Source organism: Physeter macrocephalus, chromosome 18, assembly GCF_002837175.3.
Source record: "Physeter macrocephalus isolate SW-GA chromosome 18, ASM283717v5, whole genome shotgun sequence".
Lineage (NCBI taxonomy): Eukaryota > Metazoa > Chordata > Mammalia > Artiodactyla > Physeteridae > Physeter > Physeter macrocephalus.
Genome location: NC_041231.1, coordinates 78279739 through 78302006, shown reverse-complemented (window position 1 = coordinate 78302006; position 22268 = coordinate 78279739). Strand labels below are relative to the sequence as shown.

General features: G+C 37.2%; 1 protein-coding gene across 1 annotated transcript in view; it reads left to right on the top strand.

Annotated features, from left to right (window-relative positions):
* Nucleotides 1–6520: 6520 nt before the first annotated feature.
* Nucleotides 6521–22268, top strand: part of SUPT3H (SPT3 homolog, SAGA and STAGA complex component) — a 441307-nt gene continuing 425559 nt past the window's right edge. The window contains exons 1-2 of the mRNA XM_055080057.1: nt 6521–6751; nt 16607–16707. Coding sequence (XP_054936032.1) covers nt 16607–16707 — 101 coding nt within the window. The 5' untranslated portion in view covers nt 6521–6751. The remainder of the gene's footprint in view (nt 6752–16606; nt 16708–22268) is intronic.

Here is a 22268-nt window from a genome sequence, read left to right as displayed (position 1 = left end):
TCTCCTGGTTTCCATGACAATACTGCTTCCTCAGTGTCCTTCATAGGCTCTTCCTCTCCCTCTCCTACTGAATGTGGGCATCTAGAATTCAGTCTTTGACTCACTTCTTTTTGTTCTATGCATGCTCTCTTGGCCATTTCATTGTCTCTCTTGGCTTCAGTTGTGCCCACAGATCCTCATGAGAATGTTTTCTGGCCAAAGCTGGGAACAGGTCTAAATTCTACATTCAAGTGATGTGTGTGGAATGCTGTACGCTACTGGTTCCCAAACCTAAATGTCCATCTACTCTCTTGAACTCCAGACTTTATTCTGGCTTCTATCACCACCATTCTGTCTGGATAGTCCAGTTGGCTACTGGTTTATAGCCACCTGCAATTTCGTTATGGTCAACTTAAACTTACCAAGACTAACTTGCCTCTCAGTAAGTTGAGAAAACTTGGATACTTCCTCTTTGCCTTACGTCCATCCTGATAGCTTACCAGTTAGCTACTGGTCCTATAAATTCCACTCCCTTATTATTTCTTCCATCTGTCATCTTCTATCATTTCCTAGTCCACTGACGTAGCTCAAGCTCATATCAGCTCTTTCCTGAATTGTTAACTTCTTCCAGTTTTTCACCCTTCCAATATTTCTTGCACATTACTGCCAACTTACTAACAGGCAAATTGAATCATGTCATTAAAAAAACATATTTCCAAGTTTCCCCATTTTTTATTAGATAAAGTCCAAATTCTATAAAGTAATGCACAAGACTTTCTATGATCTGGCCCTTCCCAAGTTTCTGGCTTCCTTTCCTACACCCTGTGATCCCATCATACTGACACACTGTGGCTTTGCTCATGTTATGCCCTCTGCCTAAATAATCCTTCCTCATTTTGTTCCACTATTACTCACTTTTCAAGACTGAGCTGTTTTGTTTTGTGGTACGCGGGCCTCTCACTGTTGTGGCCTCTCCCGTTGCGGAGCACAGGCTCCGGACGCGCAGGCTCAGCGGCCGTGGCTCACGGGCCCAGCCGCTCCGCGGCATGTGGGGTCTTCCCGGGCCGGGGCACGATCCCGTGTCCCCTGCATCGGCAGGCGGACTCTCAACCACTGTGCCACCAGGGAAGCCCCAAGACTGAGTTTTTGAGTCATTTTCTCAATAGTAATAATACTAATAAAAAACAAGATGTATTAAGTGCATGTTATGTACCAGATACTTTACATGCATTCTCACTTTACATGGCAATCCTCACAACAAAACTCTGAAGTTTATAACATCCTTGTCATAAATTATGCTAATAAGTAGCATGAAAGCCCATGTTTTTAGGGTTAATGAAGTTGTTTTAAGTATATTCTGGAAAGAGAAAATATACCTTATGCTGCATCTATGAAATACTAAAAATAAAAATAAAGTAACTTGGTCAAAATTTTTGGTATAAATCCCTGATCACTAGCAATTGATCTGAGCAATCCTTAGTCAATACAGGTTTATTGCATCCAACTTCTGAGTATGAACTAGCAATAGCAGGCTGCATTAGCTATACTGTGGTTTATTTCACTCATGGTACTGATTCATTTTGGGCCCCGTTTCCATGTATCATAGAAAAATAAATGTATATGCATAATATAAAATGGAGGCCGTTATTCAAATAATACACTGAATTCAATCCAGTTTTACATCTAAATTTTTCAATGAGAGTACTTTGGGGAACTGAATGTTTCTGTATATTTGTCTCAACTGAATTCTCTACTTTATTTTCAGGTATTGATAGACCCCCTGCCGAAAAAAAAACAAAAACAGTTATTCTTTTCTTTTCTTTTCTTTCTTTTTTCTTTCTAAACAAGGGAATGTTTAGCTTTCCTCACCTCTTCTTAAAGCAAAAATAAAATATTCCTTGACATATGTTAGGTCTAGATGGACCTCTATTATGTGAGCAGGATTAGAAATTAAATTATTATTAAAAGAGTTACAAACGTTCCTTCATTTCCATAAGAACTTACTTATGATGGCAAAAACATTAAAGATAATACAAACACTGTATTTAATTACTTACTTATGCCGAAAACTGGATTCTTGATCTCTTACACTTGGATTTTTTTGGGCACGGCCACATAGCATATGGGATCTTAGTTCCCTGACCAGGGATGGAACCTGTGGTCCTTGCATTGGAAGTGCAGAGTCTTAACCACTGGACTGCCAGGGAAGTCTCTGGATTCTTGATCTCTTATACCCACCCAACATACTCCATCCCCAGTCCTTTCCATCTCAGTTCATGGCAAATTCATTTTTCCACTTTCTCAGAACCCTTGAGAGTCATCCTTTATTTCTCTCATTCTCTAGAATCCCAAATCCAATCTGTCAGTAAATCACAATGAGTTTCAAAGTATATCCAGAATCCAACCACGTCTCATGGCATCTACTGTAACAACCCTAATACAAGCTACCGTCATCTCTTGCCTGGTTACTCTCTGTGCCTCTACAGACTATTTCCAGCCCAGCAGCCAGAGTAATCATTTTAAACACTTAACCACATCATGTCAATTCTCTGCTAATAGCCTCCTAGTCCCAGGCACACAGACCTTCCACCATCTGGTCTCCTAGTTCTTCTGTGACCTCATATTACACTGTCTTCTTTCTGGGTCACTATTCTTCAGCTAAAATGGCCTCTTGGCCACTCCTGCAACTTACCAGCCCCGTTCCCACTACAGGGCCTTGGCACGGGTTGTTCTCACTGTCTGGGAGCCTCTTTCTTTAGATATCTACAACTACCTTCTTCACCTTCTTCCTCAAGTCATTATTCAAATGCCACTTCCTCAGTGAGCCCTACCCTGCTTGCCCAATACAAATATCACAGTTCTCCTATGCCTCCTGTGCTTCTTCTCGTTCCATAATCCCTTCCCTGTTGTATAAAATTTTCCCCCTCTAACACTCATAGCCTTTTAACTTATTACACAATTTGGGTATTTATTTTATTGTCCAACTCCTCCTTCTAGAATGTGAGTTTGATGATGGCATGGAGTTTTGTTTTGTTCACTGCTATATCTGCAGCTCCTAGAATACTGTCAGGCACATGGTAGGCCCATCATAATAACTGTTGAACGAACGAAATAATTAGCACCTATCACTAACACTCAGCAAATAGACCTTATTTTCAAGGGGAGAAATGTAAAAGTTGTTCGTTTCCAGTACAAGAGGTATTATATATTGGATTCTATGGGAATGGGAGCAACTAAGTTTCCATATGTCTAGAGAGTTCAGGGGCCCCATGAAACCTTGATATTCTATGATTCCCTTCCCATCTAAGTCTCAAAAATGACCATTTTCTAGCAGCCAAGCACTAATTTTAAAAGATCCTGGAGTGTTAAACCTGCAATGAGAGATTCCTAAGAGGATGGTTCATGATTATAGTTCTACAAGCTGCTCAGTGCTGCAATTCTTAGCACTTCTTCTCTCATCACTGTGTTACTCTTCCTACTTCAAAACATATGAATATAATTGGAAGGTATGGGAAGCCAATTTGATTACACTCTGAACAGTTATGTGATGCACCCTCCCTCCAGTGTGTCAATAAATTTGATTAATATATATCTTTTCATGTTGGGCTTTCTTTTGAAATACATAACATCAGTTGATCCAAGTTGGCCTAAAGCAAGAGTCCTGCATAGTCACATAATTTTTGGTAGCATAAATATAAATGCTGAAATTATTCTGTACACCTTTAAGATTCATCTTTTGGTTATTCCTACTTTAAAGAAGCGTAGAGTTTTAGGGTTACAGGTTTTATTTCATTTGGTTTGATCACCTCATTTTACAGATATGAAAACTGAGGACCCATGATATAAAATGACTTGCCCAGGTACCACAGAGCTGAATAATTGTTTTGGTCAGAACTCCTCATTCTAAAGAAAAAACAAGATACCTCTGAGATTGCAATTGAAAAAGAGTTCTTAATATTAGGAAATTAACTGAATATAGCAACAATTTCAATATGCAATTCTAAACAATATTCAGTTCTACCTGGTTTATTTCCATGGTGACTATATAAACATTAGAATAGCAAATATAGCAAAGGGTAAAATAATTGATAAATAGGAAAAGAAAAAGCCTCCACAAGCATCCTAGTACATGACAGTCATGGGTCACAAAAGAGTAAGAATTTGCAGGTCACCTGGAGTAAACTGTCTGCCTGGCATCCACAGGAGAAGAAGACACTTAATCACACAGATAGCTCCATACTAGGCATGGCTTCTGCTATTATTTGGAGGATTAAGCCTTCTTTCATTATCTAATCTAGTCATCTTCTAAGATTCCAAGAGGCATTTTTGCTTAGATATGTACCCTTTCTGTTCTCATTAGTCAGTCTATATGAAGGTTTTTATACCAGAGGAATGTAAAAATCTACAGTAACAATGCTTCATTTTCCTTTAATGGCTTTGTTCAAGGGATGAAGACATTTTTGTGGTGTGATGAATTCACTTGGTCTCCTGATGTTTTTTTCCACATGCTTTGGAAACCACGTGTTTTTCTGAGAGGTGGTAGTCATCAATGTCTTAATTACAGCACCATTGTTTTAGCTTTGTTATAATGAAGATACCTTAGTAGCATTGATAATTTAGGATCTTTGATATTAATCGAATGGAGAATATTTTTGATCCATTGTGGGCAGGAGTGCTCTCAAACTACAAACAAAATTATGAATAAATCAAATTTTAAAATAGATTTTAACAGATTCCAGGAGGTAGGAACACTAAGATAACTCATGTGAATGCAAAGCTAAGAGCTCCGCCAACAGCAAAAGTCACCATTTCCTAAGAGTGAAATTTTGAGCTCCCTCTACCAAGGCCTGTTTAACTCGGTTTCCCTTATCCATGGCACACTTTGATTAACTCCTGCTGTGCGTGATTATATTTAGGTTAGACACCAGTGGCTTGAGAGTAAGTTCTGGGTTCTGTCCCGAAAAACTAGGTCAAATCTGGTCTCCATGTGATGCAGGTAAAAGTCTCATGAAAATATCAGTATGGCAACACTGACTGAACATAATTTTACTTGAAAGGATCTCCTTCCAGTTATATTTCTTTAGACGTACGATTAATATTTTTCTTAATTTTCTTCTATTTTCTTGCTAATGTACTTGAAAGGGCTTTTCAACTATTGTATGAACCAGTCTTCCTTCATAAGAAATTATGACGATTCTCTCTCACTGTTACTTTCTTCCCCTCTACACTTTGCCCATCAGTGGATTGAGCCCTGATTTACACATTATGGTGAGTTTTTACATCCTAAACAAATTTATTCTTTTGGAACTTTATTTTGCAAGTATTTAAGTGTTGGGGAGATTAAAGGAGAGCTAAAAACAAAATTAACAACAAGAGACTCAACTACAATCCACAGGACGAAATAACCAAATAAGTTGCTATTTTAAACAATGTAAGCGAATAGGAGGAAGGGATTATTTCAGAACACAAATATTCATAGGCAAGAAAATAACTGAAGTAGTAATGCTTAAAAAAGACTCGATGAGGGTTAGTAGTTGAATTTCTGAAATATAATATTTGACGTCATAGGCATTGACTTAAGTGGGTAATAGTTTTCTTTCCTGAGCAGCTGAAAAGAATGTTAAAAATATAAATAACAAGACCACGTAAAATAATGAAAGCAACTGAAATCACTGCCTTATGACTGTATCATTGAAAGAAATACATCTGTATCAATCAATTCTGAGAGGACAGGATATACAGCTCAAAAGTGGGAGTGCAAGATTTTAAAATAAGGAGAAGTAGGCTAAAATTCTAAGGAAAAATAAATATAGGATCATCCATTCAGAAGCCTTGAAATAGCAAATAGTTTTCAATAAAAACGTGGTCATTAAGTGCTTGAGCTTGGTAAAATGAATAGGAGGAAAAAATTCGCTGCAGACTATCATCTCCCACTGCCTCAGGAATGACTTTGCGTAGGGGAAGGATGGGGAGCGGTGATGTGCGAGGGCCGGCGTAAGAGGGGGTGTTTCACGGTCCCAGAAAGGGTCGCATATCCAAACCCCGGCACCGCGGTCCTTTGGGGAGAGGGCCTTTCTGATGTCTCCGTTTCCCTGCATCGTCCCGGTAAGATCCCGGTTTACCCCAACTGCAGACAAGACTGTTACAGAGGCCAATCTCTGCCCTGAAGCTGAAAACAAACTTCCAGCCTCGGTCACTAAGTCCCTCGAAAACCCTAGTCTTCTCAGCTCATTCTCAAGGAGTCCAAGACTGGCCTCGAACACCCTCCGATTCTCAACTCATCCCCACTCATCTCCCAGCAGCCCCCGCTCTAAGGGCCGCCGCGTGGCTCAGGGTCGCCCGCCCCCGGCAGCCCGCACCGCCCGCACCGCCCGCACCAATGCCGCATGGAAAGCGGCGTCCAGCGCGCTCCGCGACGCCCCGCCCCAGCGAGCGTGGCGGAAGTAGCTGCCTAGAGAAAAGAAACCGCGCGCCACCTGGCCGAGCGCGCATGCGCCAGCGCTCGCGTCGGGAGTGGCGGGGGTGTTTGTAGCCCTCCCTCCTCCACCTCCGCCACCCCCGCCCCACAGAGAGTCGGGCTCACGCCATCTTGCCCCCCCACCCCCGTCCGCGCCCAGCCACCCTTTCCCTTTAGACACTCTCAGCCCCCTACCCCGCCCCTTTCCAAGCGTGTCCCGGGCCGCCGCCGCCGCCGCCGAAACCGCACCATCTCTATCCCCACATTCTCCACGCGGGACGCGCAGCCGGGTCTACAAGTGTTCTTAGAACAGAGGTTGTAGGGGGACCGGGGGAGGCGCGGGGGCGGGCGGGGGAGGGGGCTAGGGGCCGGGAGAGGCGCCGAGCCCTGCGTGTCTGGGCCCCGCCCCCCTGCCCCCGGGAGCTGCCGCGGGGCGTCCCGGTCGTTCGCGTGGGAGGCTGAGGGACACACAGAAGCAGCGTCTCCCGAGACGCTGGCCCCGCGAGTCGGCCGGGTTCTCCCGCTGCGTGTGGAGTTGGCCTTGACTCCTCCCCGTAGGCGGGTGGGCGTGGGGCCAGGGGAGCTGGGCGGGCTAGCGGGAGCGGGCGTCGCTGGGTGTGTTCAGAAGCACCTTCCGCGTGTCATCTAGGTCGTGTTTTGGGGGGAAGAATTCTTAAACAAGGAAATTGTAGCTTTATGGGCGAGGTGGAAGAAGAGTTAGGTAGCGTTAGTAGAAGTGTAGCGTCTAGGAAAAGGAAAAGATCGACTCCCTTCTCTCTGGGGTGAGCCGACATCTGTGACCCCTGGGGAAATTATTTAGCGTGTCTTTGGCTGGGTGTTCTGGTCTGTAAAATGGGGAGAGTAATAACCTAGCTCAGAATTGTGAGGATTAAATGAGGTAATACAGGTTAATGCGTATAACAAGCTCCAGCCAATTACCTGTCAATTATCTGTCATTTTTATCTCCCTGTTTAAGGAATTCAGAATGACTGTGACCTGGCTTTTTAAGTGGAAAAGTCAAGAAACTGGTGTGGATTTTTATAGGGGCAGTGGAATGTAATAGCTGACACTCAGAGGCGATCCTGGAAATGTGTTGTTAACGTACATGTGGATAAATGAGCTTTAACTCCGTGAGGCTGTAGAAACTTTAAACTTTTTCCTTCCAGAGAAATGAGGATGTATTTATCTGGGAGGAGAGGACGTAGGGTTTTAGTATATGTGTGAGGGCAGAACTTTGGAAACAGAATTAAATTCCCTCTGTAAAGATTTACTTGAAGACCGAATTGAGGATGGAACTTGTGGAATTTCTGGTGGATGTTTTAGAGAGGCTGGATTTCACTGAATGTTATGAATAATTTCCTGATAGTTACTACTTTGCAAAAATAAAGTGCACTTCATTGTGTTATTGCAAGTTTCTTATCTCTGGGAATATTCAAGAAAAGATCTAGAGCAGCCCTGTCCAATGGAACTTTCTCTCGTTGTGGAAATATTCTGCAATCTGTGCTGTCCTAATATGGTATCCACTAGACACAAGTGGCTCTTGAGCACGTGAAGTGTGGCTAGTAGTGCACTGAGGTATTTAATTTTTAATTTTATTTTAATTAACTTAAGTATAAATAGCCACATGTGGCTAGTGGCTGCCTTATTGGACAGCATAGGTCTAGAATCTAGCCTTTGAGACCTTTTCCAGTTCTTGATTTTGTTGAGTTTTAAGTCAGAGAAGCCAACTCTTAGAACATTTGTTGCTTTAGGGAATTATAATTATATTCAAATAATGCTTTTCATTCAAATACTGAGCTCAGAGCTTGGGTCTGTTAATACTTACTTACAGCTTGAAAATTAAAGCAAAGCATTCTTTTGACTCCTAGGTTGTACGGCTAACGGCAGATTTGTTTGGAGAGTCATAATAATACGAAGTGGAGTTTCCTTTAATCATTGTACTGTTTCGTGACTGTGGGTTTCCACTATCTTTTATCACTTTAGTTAGTTTTCAGTGAAAACCTTTCAACTCTTTTACTCCTGAGTTTTTTCAGTTTGAAAGATGGTGCTTTTTCCTTAACTTTTTGTATAAAAAACAATTTGATAAATTATAGTAGTAAACTGAGCGTTGGGCCATTTCAGAAGTAGTTTTGTGGTTATTGGTATTCAAAACTTTTGAAGAGATAAGTCTGAAATTTGGCGATATTTTGCAAAATTGCTTTCTTTGAAATACATAGAGTGGTTTTTTTCAAGCAAATGTTTATAAAGTTAAGTTTGAAAGAAAAACTTAAAAAAAAACCCCACTTTGTTTATAGATAACACACCCTTAACTCTGGCCTGATGTTTGTGAAGTGGTACCCTTGGTCTCAAGGCTGATGATAACCCTTGGATCTGGAACAAAAACTTAAAACTCACGAATTAAGCATACACAAAGAGTAGTCCATAACACACAAATCAAAATGGGTTGCTCTTATGTATACCCTGCTTTTTCTGGGGCAGTCATGGTTTAGAGTCTGTTTGTCTCAGGATAATTCTTAATAGAACTCCTTCCATTTTCAAAAATGTTCCAGTTGGGTCTACTTAATAATATGGTCACCCTCCTTTCAGGCTTGTTGAAATTTGGAATATATGATTTTAGGAGGATTAAACGTACTGCAACCTCAGAAATGTACTTGCTTTAAAGTAGTGACAACTTTATTGCTTATGTGCTTAAATAACAGATGAGCTATCTGGAATAAGGCCAGCAAGTGACCTGTCCATTTAAGCCACAGGTAATTAAAATTTTCTACTTTCTCCATATAATTGGATAGAAATCTTGGGCAACTTGATTTTTGGTTCTCTTGATTTTTGATGTAGGAATCTGCAAAGAAAGTTAGGCCATGCCAGTTAAATCAGAACGTTGAGTATTCTTGTTGAAAATAATACCTGTTTTACTTTATGGTGAGGTTGAATAGTGAAATTAGTTAGAAATCTACTTATTGTATTAAAGACTGGTTTTGCTGATGGCTCACCTAAATAGTAAAGAAAAATAATTCAACTTAATGTTTTATTGTATTAATTGAATTTATACTGTAGTGGATAAAATGTTTTATTGAGAGTCAAAACACATTTGGTTTGATTCCTTACCGCTGAGGGTTAAATGAAGTAACCCATGTGATGTGTGTTGGGTGCAGCGAAGCACATAAGAAGTATGTACTCAATAAATATTGGCTGCTCTAGCCTTAAGTTTATTGAATAATGGATCTGGAGAGAGATTAATGTTCTGAGATGCATTGTGGATAGGTGCAAAGAGCACTTAAAACTAATTTCAGAATCTAGATGTAGCCCTTTTCTGCCCTAATTCTCTCTGTGTGATTTCAATTAAGGTATTTAACTTTTCTGAGTCTCAATTTCCTCATCAGTAAAACGGAATTAGTACCTAACCGTATCCCACCTCCTCCCAGGGTCGCTGGAGGCTTCAGATGAGAATTACGTAAATTGTTGTGTTGTTTTACAGACATTTAACTATTTAATTGGTTTCCTCTCAACTTGTCTACCGACTACCTCCAGTAAATCTGCAAAAACTGTTTACACATATTTTAATTTGTGCAACAGCATAGAGTGTAATAGACACTGTTACCTAAGATCATTCTCTTTGACAAATAATACTGTACGCCCCAGTAATGGTGCTATATTGATCTGGTTACAGTATATTCCCTGTACAAAACAACTCCATACTACTGTGAAGGGAGAACCAACGTTTTCATGGGCACTTGATGTGTTCCAGACTAATGCTCCATCTCATTTATTTATCCAAACATGTCATTCCCACTTAATAGGTGATACTGATGAGTCTCTTACTTTCTGGAACGGATCTGTCAGTTTTTTTTGCATTATACTACTGCCTCTGATAGAATCTGACTGATAGTGGATATTGAAGGTTAAATAAGGTTATGACTATTAAAATAACATGCTAACTGGCTTATAGTATATACTAGTTGCTGAAAAACTGCTGTGTTCATTGAATTCATAGGGCAGTAAATATAAAATATTATACAAATATAAACTATTTAAAAATCTTGAAGTGTACTTTTGCTATTTCAAATGCTATAGCAGTTTTATGACTGGATCCTTTATATTTTACTTTATTCATATTTTTATTTGTTTCTGAATCTTTAAAAGATATTCCTAATGATAATATTTTTCCTCTGAGACTCTACATGTTTAAATAATAATACTTTTGATATGTTTTCAAGAAGCTATACTTTTGCTTGGATTCGTCATCATCATTGTCATCATCATGAACTGAGTGCTTTCTAGGTACCAGGCACTGTCCTAAGTGCTTTGTATACGTTACTTGATGTCACCTATGAGAGGAGTATTTTTAATCTCCTTTTTAAAGATGAGGGAACTGAGGCAGGGAGGTGATGTGACTTGCCCAAGGTCACCTGGTAAGTGTTAGAGCCTGTGTTTGAATTCCAGAGCCCAGCTCTTTACAGCTAAACTGTGAGTCGGCATAGACAGATACTTCACAACAAAGTTCACTATGACACATTGTGGAGGTCTTGTGAGTTAATTATAATCAGCTTTTATTTGTGTGTTCCTTGTGGGATAGTAGAAAGAACTCTGGACCAGGAGTCAGGGGACCTCAGTTTTAGTCCCAGCTGTATCACTAAATAGTGATGTGTCCTTGGGCAGTTCAAGAAACCCCTCTGGACTTCAGTATCCTCACCTGAAAAATGAGGGATTTGGATGAAATTAGTGATTTTCAAACTGTAGTTCTGAACGTCAGATGTCTTTGGTCCCTCCTCCCGCCAATGTCCATAGTTATACTTTGTCTGTTATAGTTGTTTATCTGTCTGCCTAAGATTTACTTTTAAGCAAAGAATTCCTGAACTTAACTTTTAAAGTCATCAGTCTCCAAGAAAACTTAATGACAAGTCCCCTGGCTACTATGTGTACAACTTCTCAGTAATTCCATATTATTGTAGCGTGTTAAAACTAAGGCACTAAAATGGTAGGGGATTGGTGAATTTTTAAAAAATATGTATGTAGATGGACTGAATATTTCAGGTTACCTGGGATCAAAGCCTGTTTTTTGTGTTAGATTTGTTACCTTCACCCAGTGTTTTTACTCTTACCTTCTTCATGAATAGGGGGGAGATACATGTCTAAGAGGGTGATTGTGAAATATGTGAGCTAATGCAGGTGAAAGACCCCTTATAAACTCCGAAATGCTTATACAAATTCACTTCTTTTTTACATGCCTCCAGTAAATCTCCCACTCCTTTTTAGTCACATGAACTGTGTTTTTAACCACATGAGATCTTTTATTGAATTGTTTATATTTAATATGGACTTCTCATAAGGTTTAATATTTCTAAAATGTGAATCTGGACTGGAAGAGAATCTTGATGTTTAAGAGAGCTCCTTTTTTGATATCCTTGTCAAATACACTTACTTCTTACTATTAGAAGTATAATTGATTCCAAATTTTTGCATATATCTGGAACGTTAACCATTGTCACTCAATTATATAATATTTTATGTAAAAACAACAGTGTTTTCAATATTGGAAAAGTAAGCTTGCCATTTTTTCAGGGTTTGGATGTCACGTGTTTTAGGATGATCTGATAGGCACGTTGGCAGTGCACTTTAAGAACCATTTTTGCGAAGAATAAAAATTTTTTTGAAACTCAGTATTTCTTTGAGAGTACTGGATATGAAAGCACATGGAGTAGAAACCTACATTAATATCAGACTGAAGAAGAAAAATAGAATAATAGAGCTTCACGTGTCTCTGAGCAGTGTGTCACGGCTTCTGTGTCTGTAGGTTTAAAAAAAATCGCTCATGTAGACAACTGAGATAAGTAAACTCAGTTTACAATCCGTCTGTCTATAGGGAATTTTCATAATTTACAGGTGTTTTGATGTTTTCAATTCACATATATTTTTTGAGCGCCCATTATGTTGCAGCCACTGTCTTCTTTACAACACTCCTCTGAGACAGGTAGAAACTATTCTTGACGGATGGAGAAACTGAACTTGAGAGATAAGTTGATCGTTATTACCAGGTTCTACTATGTTGATTAACTTGAATTGGGGCATATATAAATATATTGGAATTATCATTGTGTTATACTAAAACTAGGTATAGATGTTTTAAAATTTTGCACGTTTTAATTTTTTTTTTTTATTTTTTGCATTCTCAGTGATGGAATGATCGTTTGGTATTATTTTTGCACAGCAGGAGAAATTAGATCATGATGTAACTTGAGGTTTTTTTTTTTTTTTAAACAAAACTAAAATGTAGTGTCTAATAGTGTTGGCTTAACCATAATCGCTTCCTGCCTTTGGAGTTCTGTGAAAATGAAAATGTTCTGATTATAATAGTTTTCTATTAATTTATATTATGTGGGATGCTCAGATTATGAGTGATTGAAATTGAGACTGTAGATGCTCAGAATCAGTACATAGGTCTGCTGAATTAATATTTCTCAGGAGTGAAGCAATTTAAAAATTCCACTGTCTTTTAGTAAATGGGTACACTGATGGATTTCACAATCCAGATTTTTGACACTGTATTGAGGGTGTTGGAACTGGTTGTAACTAGTAATAACGTTTTCAACTCTGAGGTATTTTAAGCTGAAGATGTTTCATGGTATTTCTTCTTTGGTCATTTAGTCACTAAAAATATGAGCTATAAATAGAAATGCAGTAACATGTTCATTACATTTTTGTTTAATTCACATTTGTGATGTATAACTTTACTACAGTTAAAATTTTTTTGTCCTGGTATTTTCTGAGAAAAGGGGTATATCCTTAAATTCCATTATTGTTATTAAAAGATGTCAGTTTTTCTACTCTGGAACAGAATTTTACAGGTGTGACATAGTATTGGCTACTGGCTTAATAATCAGGTTTAAATATAAGTATTAATCAGAGATGAACTTATTCCTTGAGTTCACATTTAAACTGTGGCATGTTGAAATAATCTGGGTCTCCATCTGCACATCTGAATTCATTTTGTAAAATATGGCAAACAGCTGCATTTCAATTGAAAGCTAAAACAACTGCAGGACATTAACCCATTGAGAAGATTACAGTAGGTTTTCAGTTCCATGTTAACTGTATTTATTAGAGAAAATTGACTTGAGTGCTTCTGCTTTTAACCGACATTTTTTTTTTAAATGTCCGGGAGATAGGAAATAAAGCATTGGAATGATAGGACTTTGATGTGTAAAGAAGTTAATGTCTAAAGAAGTTAATTATCTAAAACATCAAACAAAATGTGTGCACAGGAAATAATTATTTTAAAGATTCTAACGCACTGTCAGCTCATGATGTCAAGAAAAATGTTATTCACCTGTTTGATTTAAGAAGTAAATAACTTGACTGTGAAAGGATTGGGATCTTTTCACCCTTACCAATAAATACTCTTGATATGAAAATTTGCAGTAGGGGCACAACCTAAGAAAGCTGGGGTTTTAGTATGCATTTACTTTCTGAAATGTCTCTTCTTCAGAGAGTGTTAAAGCAAGGTGACTGGATTTGCGGAATGAAAGGGGGCAATAACTCCAGCAGTGTCTCAGGATAATCCCAAGAATGGCATGCCTTCAAATCTGACATGAGTCAACTTAAATCACAGACTGGGGTTAATACATAATCTTTGAGTTTAACATCTTCTCCAGGATGTCATATCTCTGTCAGTCTTCTCTTGGGACAAGTGAACCATTTTCTAAGGTCACTGGAAAGCCAAGTTCCTTTTTGAACTTGCTTTCCTGTGTTATTATTCCCCAGTCTTGGACTGATGATGCAATTTTTTTTTAACCTGAGTTCCAAATGGTGTTGCTTCTTTTCCTCTATTATTTGTAGAGAAAAGTACTTGTTCCAAAAAAGTTTTTGTGAACAAATAGGACAAATTTATGCTTAAAAAGACCGATGGTCTTTCATAGCGCTAGCTTCTTTATGTGTTTTAGAACTTTGGTTTTCAGGTTCAATTTGAGTGAGACTTTCTTCCTTCTCTCTCTCTCTGCTTTTGCAGTCTCTGTCTAGTGGTTTTCGCCTGGCTCCTAGGGACCTTAGGTTAGACCAGGGCTTATATTGGCAGAGAGTTGGTCCTGCCACAGAATGGTATTGGGACATTCCAGATCTAGCCACCCAGCTAGTGTGCTGCTTGTCTTAGGTCTCTGTCCTTTTGCCTTCTCGAAAGCTTCATATGTGGCCCATCTCAGGCAGTGGTTTGTAGTAGTTAATTTTTTCAGCTTTCATTCATGGGACCCAGCCTTTCCATCTCAGCCATCAGTGAATGACCCTGGTTCAAGTTTCCTTTATCAATTTTAAGCCTCCAATGCCCACAGAAGTGGTCAGATTAGAGGATGTATTAAGAAGATAAATTTGATAGCAGTGTGGAGAATGAACTGAGCTGCAAAGAGAGAAGCTATAAATAGAGCTCAACAAGAGAGAGAGGAGGTAAAAACATGAAGTAGAATTTATTTGGCTTCTTACAAATTATAGGGTGCAGGAGAAGGAGTCAAAGATGATGACTGGGATTTTAAGCCAGGCTGACTAGTAGCAGTAGTGATGTCAGTGTGAAAACAGAACTTATTTTATAAGGAAACTAATTAATATTTGTTGAATTGTATCGAGGGCTTGTAGTGAAAATATTCAAGTTTCTTAAAGTTTGTGATTATGAAATAAGGATAATTAAATTTGTCACATAAAAGCTTTTAGCAGATCAAGAAAGGGAAAATTCTTGAGTTCTTTCTGTTTATAATAGTTAACATTGTGTACTGACTGTGTTCTAAGAACTATTCTGACTGCTTTGTTTATGTTAGTTCATTTAATCCTCACAACAACCCTAAGAGTGTGCGATTATCATTCCTGTTACAGATGAGGAAACTGAGGCACAGAGACGTTAAGGAACTTGCCCCGAGCCCTAGTAAAGTAGTAGAGCTGGGATTCTAACCTAGGCAGTCGGACTTCTGACTCCTAATTATTTTACTGTACTTAAAGTTCTCAGTACTGCTTTACTTTATTATATATTTTAAATCTGTTAATTCTTCTTTAATCAGCAAAGTGTTTTTTTTTTTTTTTTTTTTTTTTTTGCGGTACGCGGGCCTCTCACTGTTATGGCCTCTCCCGTTGCATAGCACAGGCTCCGGACGCGCAGGCTCAGCGGCCATGGCTCACGGGCCCAGCCGCTCCGTGGCATGTGGGATCTTCCCGGACTGGGGCACGAACCCGTGTCCCCTGCATCGGCAGGCGGACTCTCAACCACTGCACCACCAGGGAAGCCCAGCAAAGTAGTTTTTAAAGAAAATCGTAGTATTACAAAATTTATATAAACATGAAATAATAACTAACATTTATTGAGCACTTACTGTGTCCTTGAGGTAAAAGCCTGAGGCTTTTATCTACTTCTATTACCTTAATGTTATTTTCACTAATTCTTGTTTGTGGGACTGCCACATGTAATAAATAAAATGACGTATATTAGGATTAGCATCTAGCTTTCCCATTATGCATCAGCTTAATTTTATTGGGAAAAAAGTCACATTTTATTTTATTTTTTATTTTTTTAAAAGTCACATTTTAAATTGATGAGTAATTCAACCATAAGATTATAAAATATCACAATGCTTACTTCTGATCTACTGATTGGCTTTATTTGTATTATTTGTATTTTAGGCTATGGTTCAAATGGGAATTAGATTATGTTTTGGTTTTCTAATTTTGTATCTTACAGCTGTGCAACTCTTTCTTTAAATGAAATCTTACTTGGAACCCCAGTATATGAAATAGAAAAATCAGAGTTCTTGTGTTCTGGATGGAACTGCTTGGGGGCCACTGGGAGCTCACTGAAATATTGCTGGGGAATCTTTGGCCTCCATGGAATGGATTTTGAAAACCACTGAACTTTGTTAAAATATTTTAATGAGTATTTTTCTTCCAATACTTATTACAAAATATGTAATGAAAAGTTTATCACCCAAGTGAGTAATTTTTTCACATCATATTTGACTAAGGAGTTTTCTACCTTACTATTTCATTTTAATAAAGAACAAGTATGGACAAATCAGATTTATGTAAAGCAAATCAGAATTTAAAAAATTTCTGTACTTTTTGAAGTAACTTATAATTGCTTCCATTTTCCATGCATTTACTTATAGCTAAATACATTTTGTAAGCTGAGTTCTCTTTTTTATTTAGATGAATAACACTGCAGCCAGCCCAATGTCTACTGCCACTTCAAGTAGTGGAAGAAGTACAGGGAAGTCTATAAGCTTTGCAGCAGAATTGCAGAGTATGATGTAAGTATGGCTCTGTATCTCAGTTATTACTATTTTAAGTTTATTCATGTTGATAAAAGACAATAGAAATAACGAGATTTATAAAACAACTTGGAAATTTGTACTTAAGTAAAAATGAAATAGTCTGAAAACATTTTAAATAGCTGTATACGGAAGGAACAAATTGGTTAAAAATGCTACAGTGATACTGTATTCAAAAAGTAAGTATTGGTTCATCTTCATAAAAGAATGAATATTCATGTAGACATTTGTGCTCTGATTATTATCTGCCCAAATCTGTGCTATGGATTGCTTATTGCTATTTTAGTTTTAGATTTAGAAAATTTTGACATTGATTATATTCTTGGATAGTTGGAAATATTTTCACAGAGTTCTCAGTTTTTCTCAAGTGTCAGTCATAATAATTCTGTGAGCCTAATTTAGTTTTCAGTTTTGATAATATTTGAAATCACTGTGTTTCAGAACTTGAGAAAAAACTTAGGACATTTAAAAAACACATTTATTTAGTTTTTGAGAAATTCCATAGTCATTAACATTTCTTTCCTAAAGCTCTTTTCAGCTTGATTTCTGGCTTCTTTCACTGAGTGAGACTGCATATCTTGATTTGATGAGAGGTAGCATATTTATTAGAAATGTCTGCTGGCGCATATTAGTTTTTCTTTATTATTGGTCCAGGAGACAATTTTTTGCATAAGGGGGACAACACATTAGAGCTCTTCTTTTCCTATGGATACATTATTCATGACATACCCAGCAATTTTAAAAGAATGTTTCTGTTGAAGGTTTAAATGGGTGTATATTGATAGCCTTCATAGTGGATTAACTCCACTTTGTAATGATTATTGTTCAAAGGAAAAATGAGTTTGAGCATATATCTAATGGTTGCTTGCTGAATATACTTTAAACAGCATCAAAAACATTCAGGTCACAGGTTCTCAAACTTTGGCCTCGGGATCCCTTTATACTCTTAATTATTGAAGATCTTAAACAGCGTTTGTTTATGTGAATTGTTTCCGTTCATATTTATTTCTTAGAGTTTAAAACTGAGAAATAAAAATTATTTACTACTTTATTTGAAAAAATAATAAACCTATGATATGTTAAGTGATATATACCCTATAAAATAATTATATTCTAAAACCAAAAATTGGTAACACGTTTTGTTAGCTAAGATGAGACTAATAAAATGTGTTAATTTAGGAGTTGTATGAGGTGAGGCTGTCTGTTAAATTATGGAACATGTTAAGGGTTTACGCTTGTATACACTTTGTATGTTTCAATTTTTTAGCTATGGTTTAGTAGCTTTATGTTAAACTTTTATGTTGTACTATGTTGATTATGTTTAAAAACACTAGACATGTTTTAGAATGTTTATAGTAAAGTGAGGAAATTAATTTTCCTGTAGAGCCAACTCATTGATCTACCTTGTATTTTTAAAAACTTTTAATTTTGAAAATTTCAAACTCATAAAATTATTGTAATAGTATAATGTACTTCATGCATCCATCATCAGACTAATGCTAATTGTGTTTTGCCAGTCTTCTTTTTTTTAAATTAATTAATTTAATTTAATTTTATTTTATTTTTGGCTGCGTTGGGTCTTCGTTGCTGCGCCTGGGCTTTCTCAAGTTGCGTCGAGCAGGGGCTACTCTTTGTAGCAGTGTGTGGGCTTCTCATTGTGGTGGCTTCTCTTGTTGGGAGCATGGGCTCTAGGTGCACAGGCTTCAGTAGTTGTGGTGAGCAGGCTTCAGTAGTTGTGGCCCGCGGGCTCTAGAGCGCAGGCTCCGTAGTTGTGGTGCATGGGCTTAGTTGCTCCGCGGCATGTGGGATCTTCCTGGACCAGGGCTCGAACCTGTGTCCCCTGCATTGGCAGGCGGATTCTTAACCACTGTGCCACCAGGGAAGCCCCTTGCCAGTCTTCTTTAACCTTTCTCTCTACGGTTCACTTTTTTTAAAATGAAATATTTCAAAGCAAAGCCCAGACATCATATTTCAAATTTGGTGTTATTTATTAAAACAACGTATTTATTAGTAGGTAAAAAATCATGCTTTATAGCAGAGGTCAGCAAACTGTGGCCATAGACTGGCTGCTTGTTTCTGAAAATAAGGTTTTATTGGACCACAGTCACACTCATTATTTATCTGTTATCTGTTGCTGCTTTCATGCTACATGGCAGAGTTGAGTGTTTGTGACTGACACCATATGGCCTGTAAAGCTGAAAATATTTACTATATGGCCCTTTACAGAAAGTTTGATGACCCCTGATCTATAGAAACAGCTCTCTGTAAGAAGAAAGCTGTATTTCCTTATGTCATTTATACTTAGGAGAGGTTCTACTTAGCACATTGGATAGACTGCAGGCCACTTAAGAAAACAGAAAAAAATAAAATAAAAGCTAAATTCAGCACTTTCTTATGAAATACTTTTGCAAACATCTTCCCAACTAATGTGCTTAAGCTAGATTCAGAATGCGAAAGTTATTGTTGGCCACAGCTTTGGAAGAAATGTACATTTTCCTTCTATTTCAGACCTCATAGAGAGGCCACTCCTAATAGTTATACATTCATCGTTTATAGTCTGAAGTTATTTTTTCTTCTTATGAATTGCTTCATAGAACAGGAAAATAGGGCCAAGATTAGGGGAGTCCTTTTTTTATTTACCAATATTTTCTATTGGCATGAGGTTTTCAGGCTTTTGATTATGTAAAATTAGAGTCAATATGCATTTGATCCTTGCTTATGTGATTTTAAATGAGAAAGTGCAGACTTAAGTCTCTGTGTTAATTTTGTGTTGTAGGAATTTCATTCTGTGGATCTCTACTTTTTTTCTCCTGCATTTTCACAGTTCTTTTAAGCCTGTTTGTGTGGTATATTGCTGTTTTGTAATCCTCTGGCTACTGTCTTCCCTACTCATTCACCACTAATGAGCTGGTTTTTCTTGGCTCCATGCCCGCTAAATAAGTAACAGTATTGTAATGTCATTTCCAGGGAATGGCTTCACTGAAAGGCATCTAGTTGTCAGGCAGAAATGGAATTGTCAACGATCTGCTATTAAATATAGAACTGGCAGCTGGTTTGTTCTCCTATTAGAGCCTTGATGGGACTGACCACATTTTAAGTTTGGGTGAGAAATACTACGACTGCAGCATTCTCTAGGAAATGCTTCTACAAATTTTAAACTAAAGGATTGGTGGTCAGGCAGTTGCTGGTGGATTGCGGATGACAGCGGCTTTCCCTTACCTAGTGCACGTAACTGAGCATGTTTGCTACATGCTCCTTATCACAGCTCTTAGAATAACATGTGCTGGAAGGGTCCAGAGGCTTTTCATTTTTAAGTTATTGAAGTCAAGTAGCCAGTAAATTAGAAAGTGAAATCTTTTCAATCTACATTGCATGTATTTTGACAGACTTCTTAAGAGTTTAAATTAATTTAAACTCACTTCAAGGAATCTTCATTGGACCTTCTTTTCCTTATTTGACTCATTTATAAATTTCTTTGCCTCATTATATTGTACTTTTGCAGGTTTATAGGCCTGGTGATAATGTCAGGTTTCACTGCTTGGTAGCGTTTAGTAATTCTCATGTGACCAAATTTAAAAAAAAAAAATGATTTTGTTTGTATGCTACTTATATTTTATAAGAATGCTTCCAAATGAAAATTTCATCCTTATTTAAAATCCACAGATTGAAAAAAAAATTTCTAAATCAGAGTTTATTATAAACAATAAAATTCACTCTCTTAGTTGTACCATTCTGCAAGTTTTGCATTTTTAAAAAAAAAATCAACATTATTAAGCCCTTATATAGCAAGACCTAAATGCCTTCAAGATAGTCTAGCAGTAGAGAAGGGTCGTGGAGACTAAAAATTGTCATGTAATAGGATGTGAAAAATTCCATGGTAATACAAAGGAGGGAGTGATGAACTTCTGAGTGTAAGCTTCCTAACTTTAGGTCTGTACTTTTGACTGCTTCCTGAACGTCCGTTAAGTATTCTGTTAGCACCTCAAACTTAGTATATCCAAAACTGAGCTAATAATTTTCTCAGTAAGATTCGCTTCTCTTGGGAGTTTTTGAGATAAATAGCAACAACCATTTATTCACTAGAGTAGGACATAGTTGTATATGTGAAATGGTATCATTTGGCTGTTATTTAACATTATGAAGTTATGTGCTGTGAAAGAATGTATTCCCACTTCTATCCTTACCTTAATCTGACTTTAAAGGGACCTAATATATAAATGAATCAATTAGTAATAGATGTTTATTAAACTGCCACAGGGTTCCTTCAAACATTGAGTTTCCCTGGTGCATTTAAGGTTTTCAGGAAACTGGAGGAAAGACATTCTTAATGGTAAAAAGTGCTAACATTAATATATTATAGTTTCGGAGATGCTTTAATAATGCCAGTGATAATAGCGAATGCTCTTATGTGTACCAGGCATTCTCCTGAGTACTTTCACATACCATTTCATTTACTCCTCTCACAGCCCTGTGAGGATACTGTTAGTCCCTTTTATAGATGGGGAAACTGAGACCCAGAGGTTCCTAACACCAAAAATTGCCATTACAGCAAGTGGTAAGAACTTGATTTGAACCAGGAAGCTTAACTCCGGAGTCCATGCTCTTGACAAATTACGCTAAACTACATTTCGACCAATAAAACTTATTTTGATTTATAAAATTTAGTTTACAAATGAACTTTTACCAACATGTATGACTAGTGTGGTGTAATGAGGTAATAATGGGAAAGATGAATAATTGTTCAGTTTATTACTGTTATTTGTGATGAGGTCTAATTTTTATAATAAATATTGGATTAAGTTGCTGTTTTCATATTATCATAGCATTTATTTCAATTTCCTATTCCTAACCACCAAATCTTTTTAAGCAAGGCCATATCGGTAACCAAGAGAAAGTATAATTTTTCATAGAAATTGAATACTAATATACTCCTTATTGGATGCTTATATTTGTGATGGTTCATAATTGTGGATATAAACATGGCCATATTGTTGAATATTTAAATGTATATCCTACTTTTATATTTTGTCACGATTAAATAATAATTTATCTTAATTCCTGACATTTAAATTACATTAAAATATGTGGATAAACTTATCCTTGTACTTTTTGTGAACTATATCTATTTGGAATGTTTTAAGATATGCACTGGTTTATAAGTATGATAATAATGAAGATTTCCAAATTATAAAATTGGGCATAATCTTTCCTGAAAGTGAGAAAAGGTGCAAAAGTTAATTGAGAACATAAAAGCACTGTGTAACTGAAGGTTGTTTATACTTTTTTTCCTTTCAGAAATGAAACAAGGTAATGTTTAAGTTGCTAGATCCAACTGAATTAAGTGCTTGCATTGAAAGAATGTATCATTTTATAAATGTGACAGAATACAATTTTGAATTTATATTAAATATCTCTATCAGTTGTTTCATGAAAAGAAAATACCTAGGCCTTTTATTTTAGGATATGTAATTACAAGAGGGAAGAACATTTTGTTCAGTCTTAGAAATGAATTCTTGAAATTCAGGGAGAGTCATTTTAAT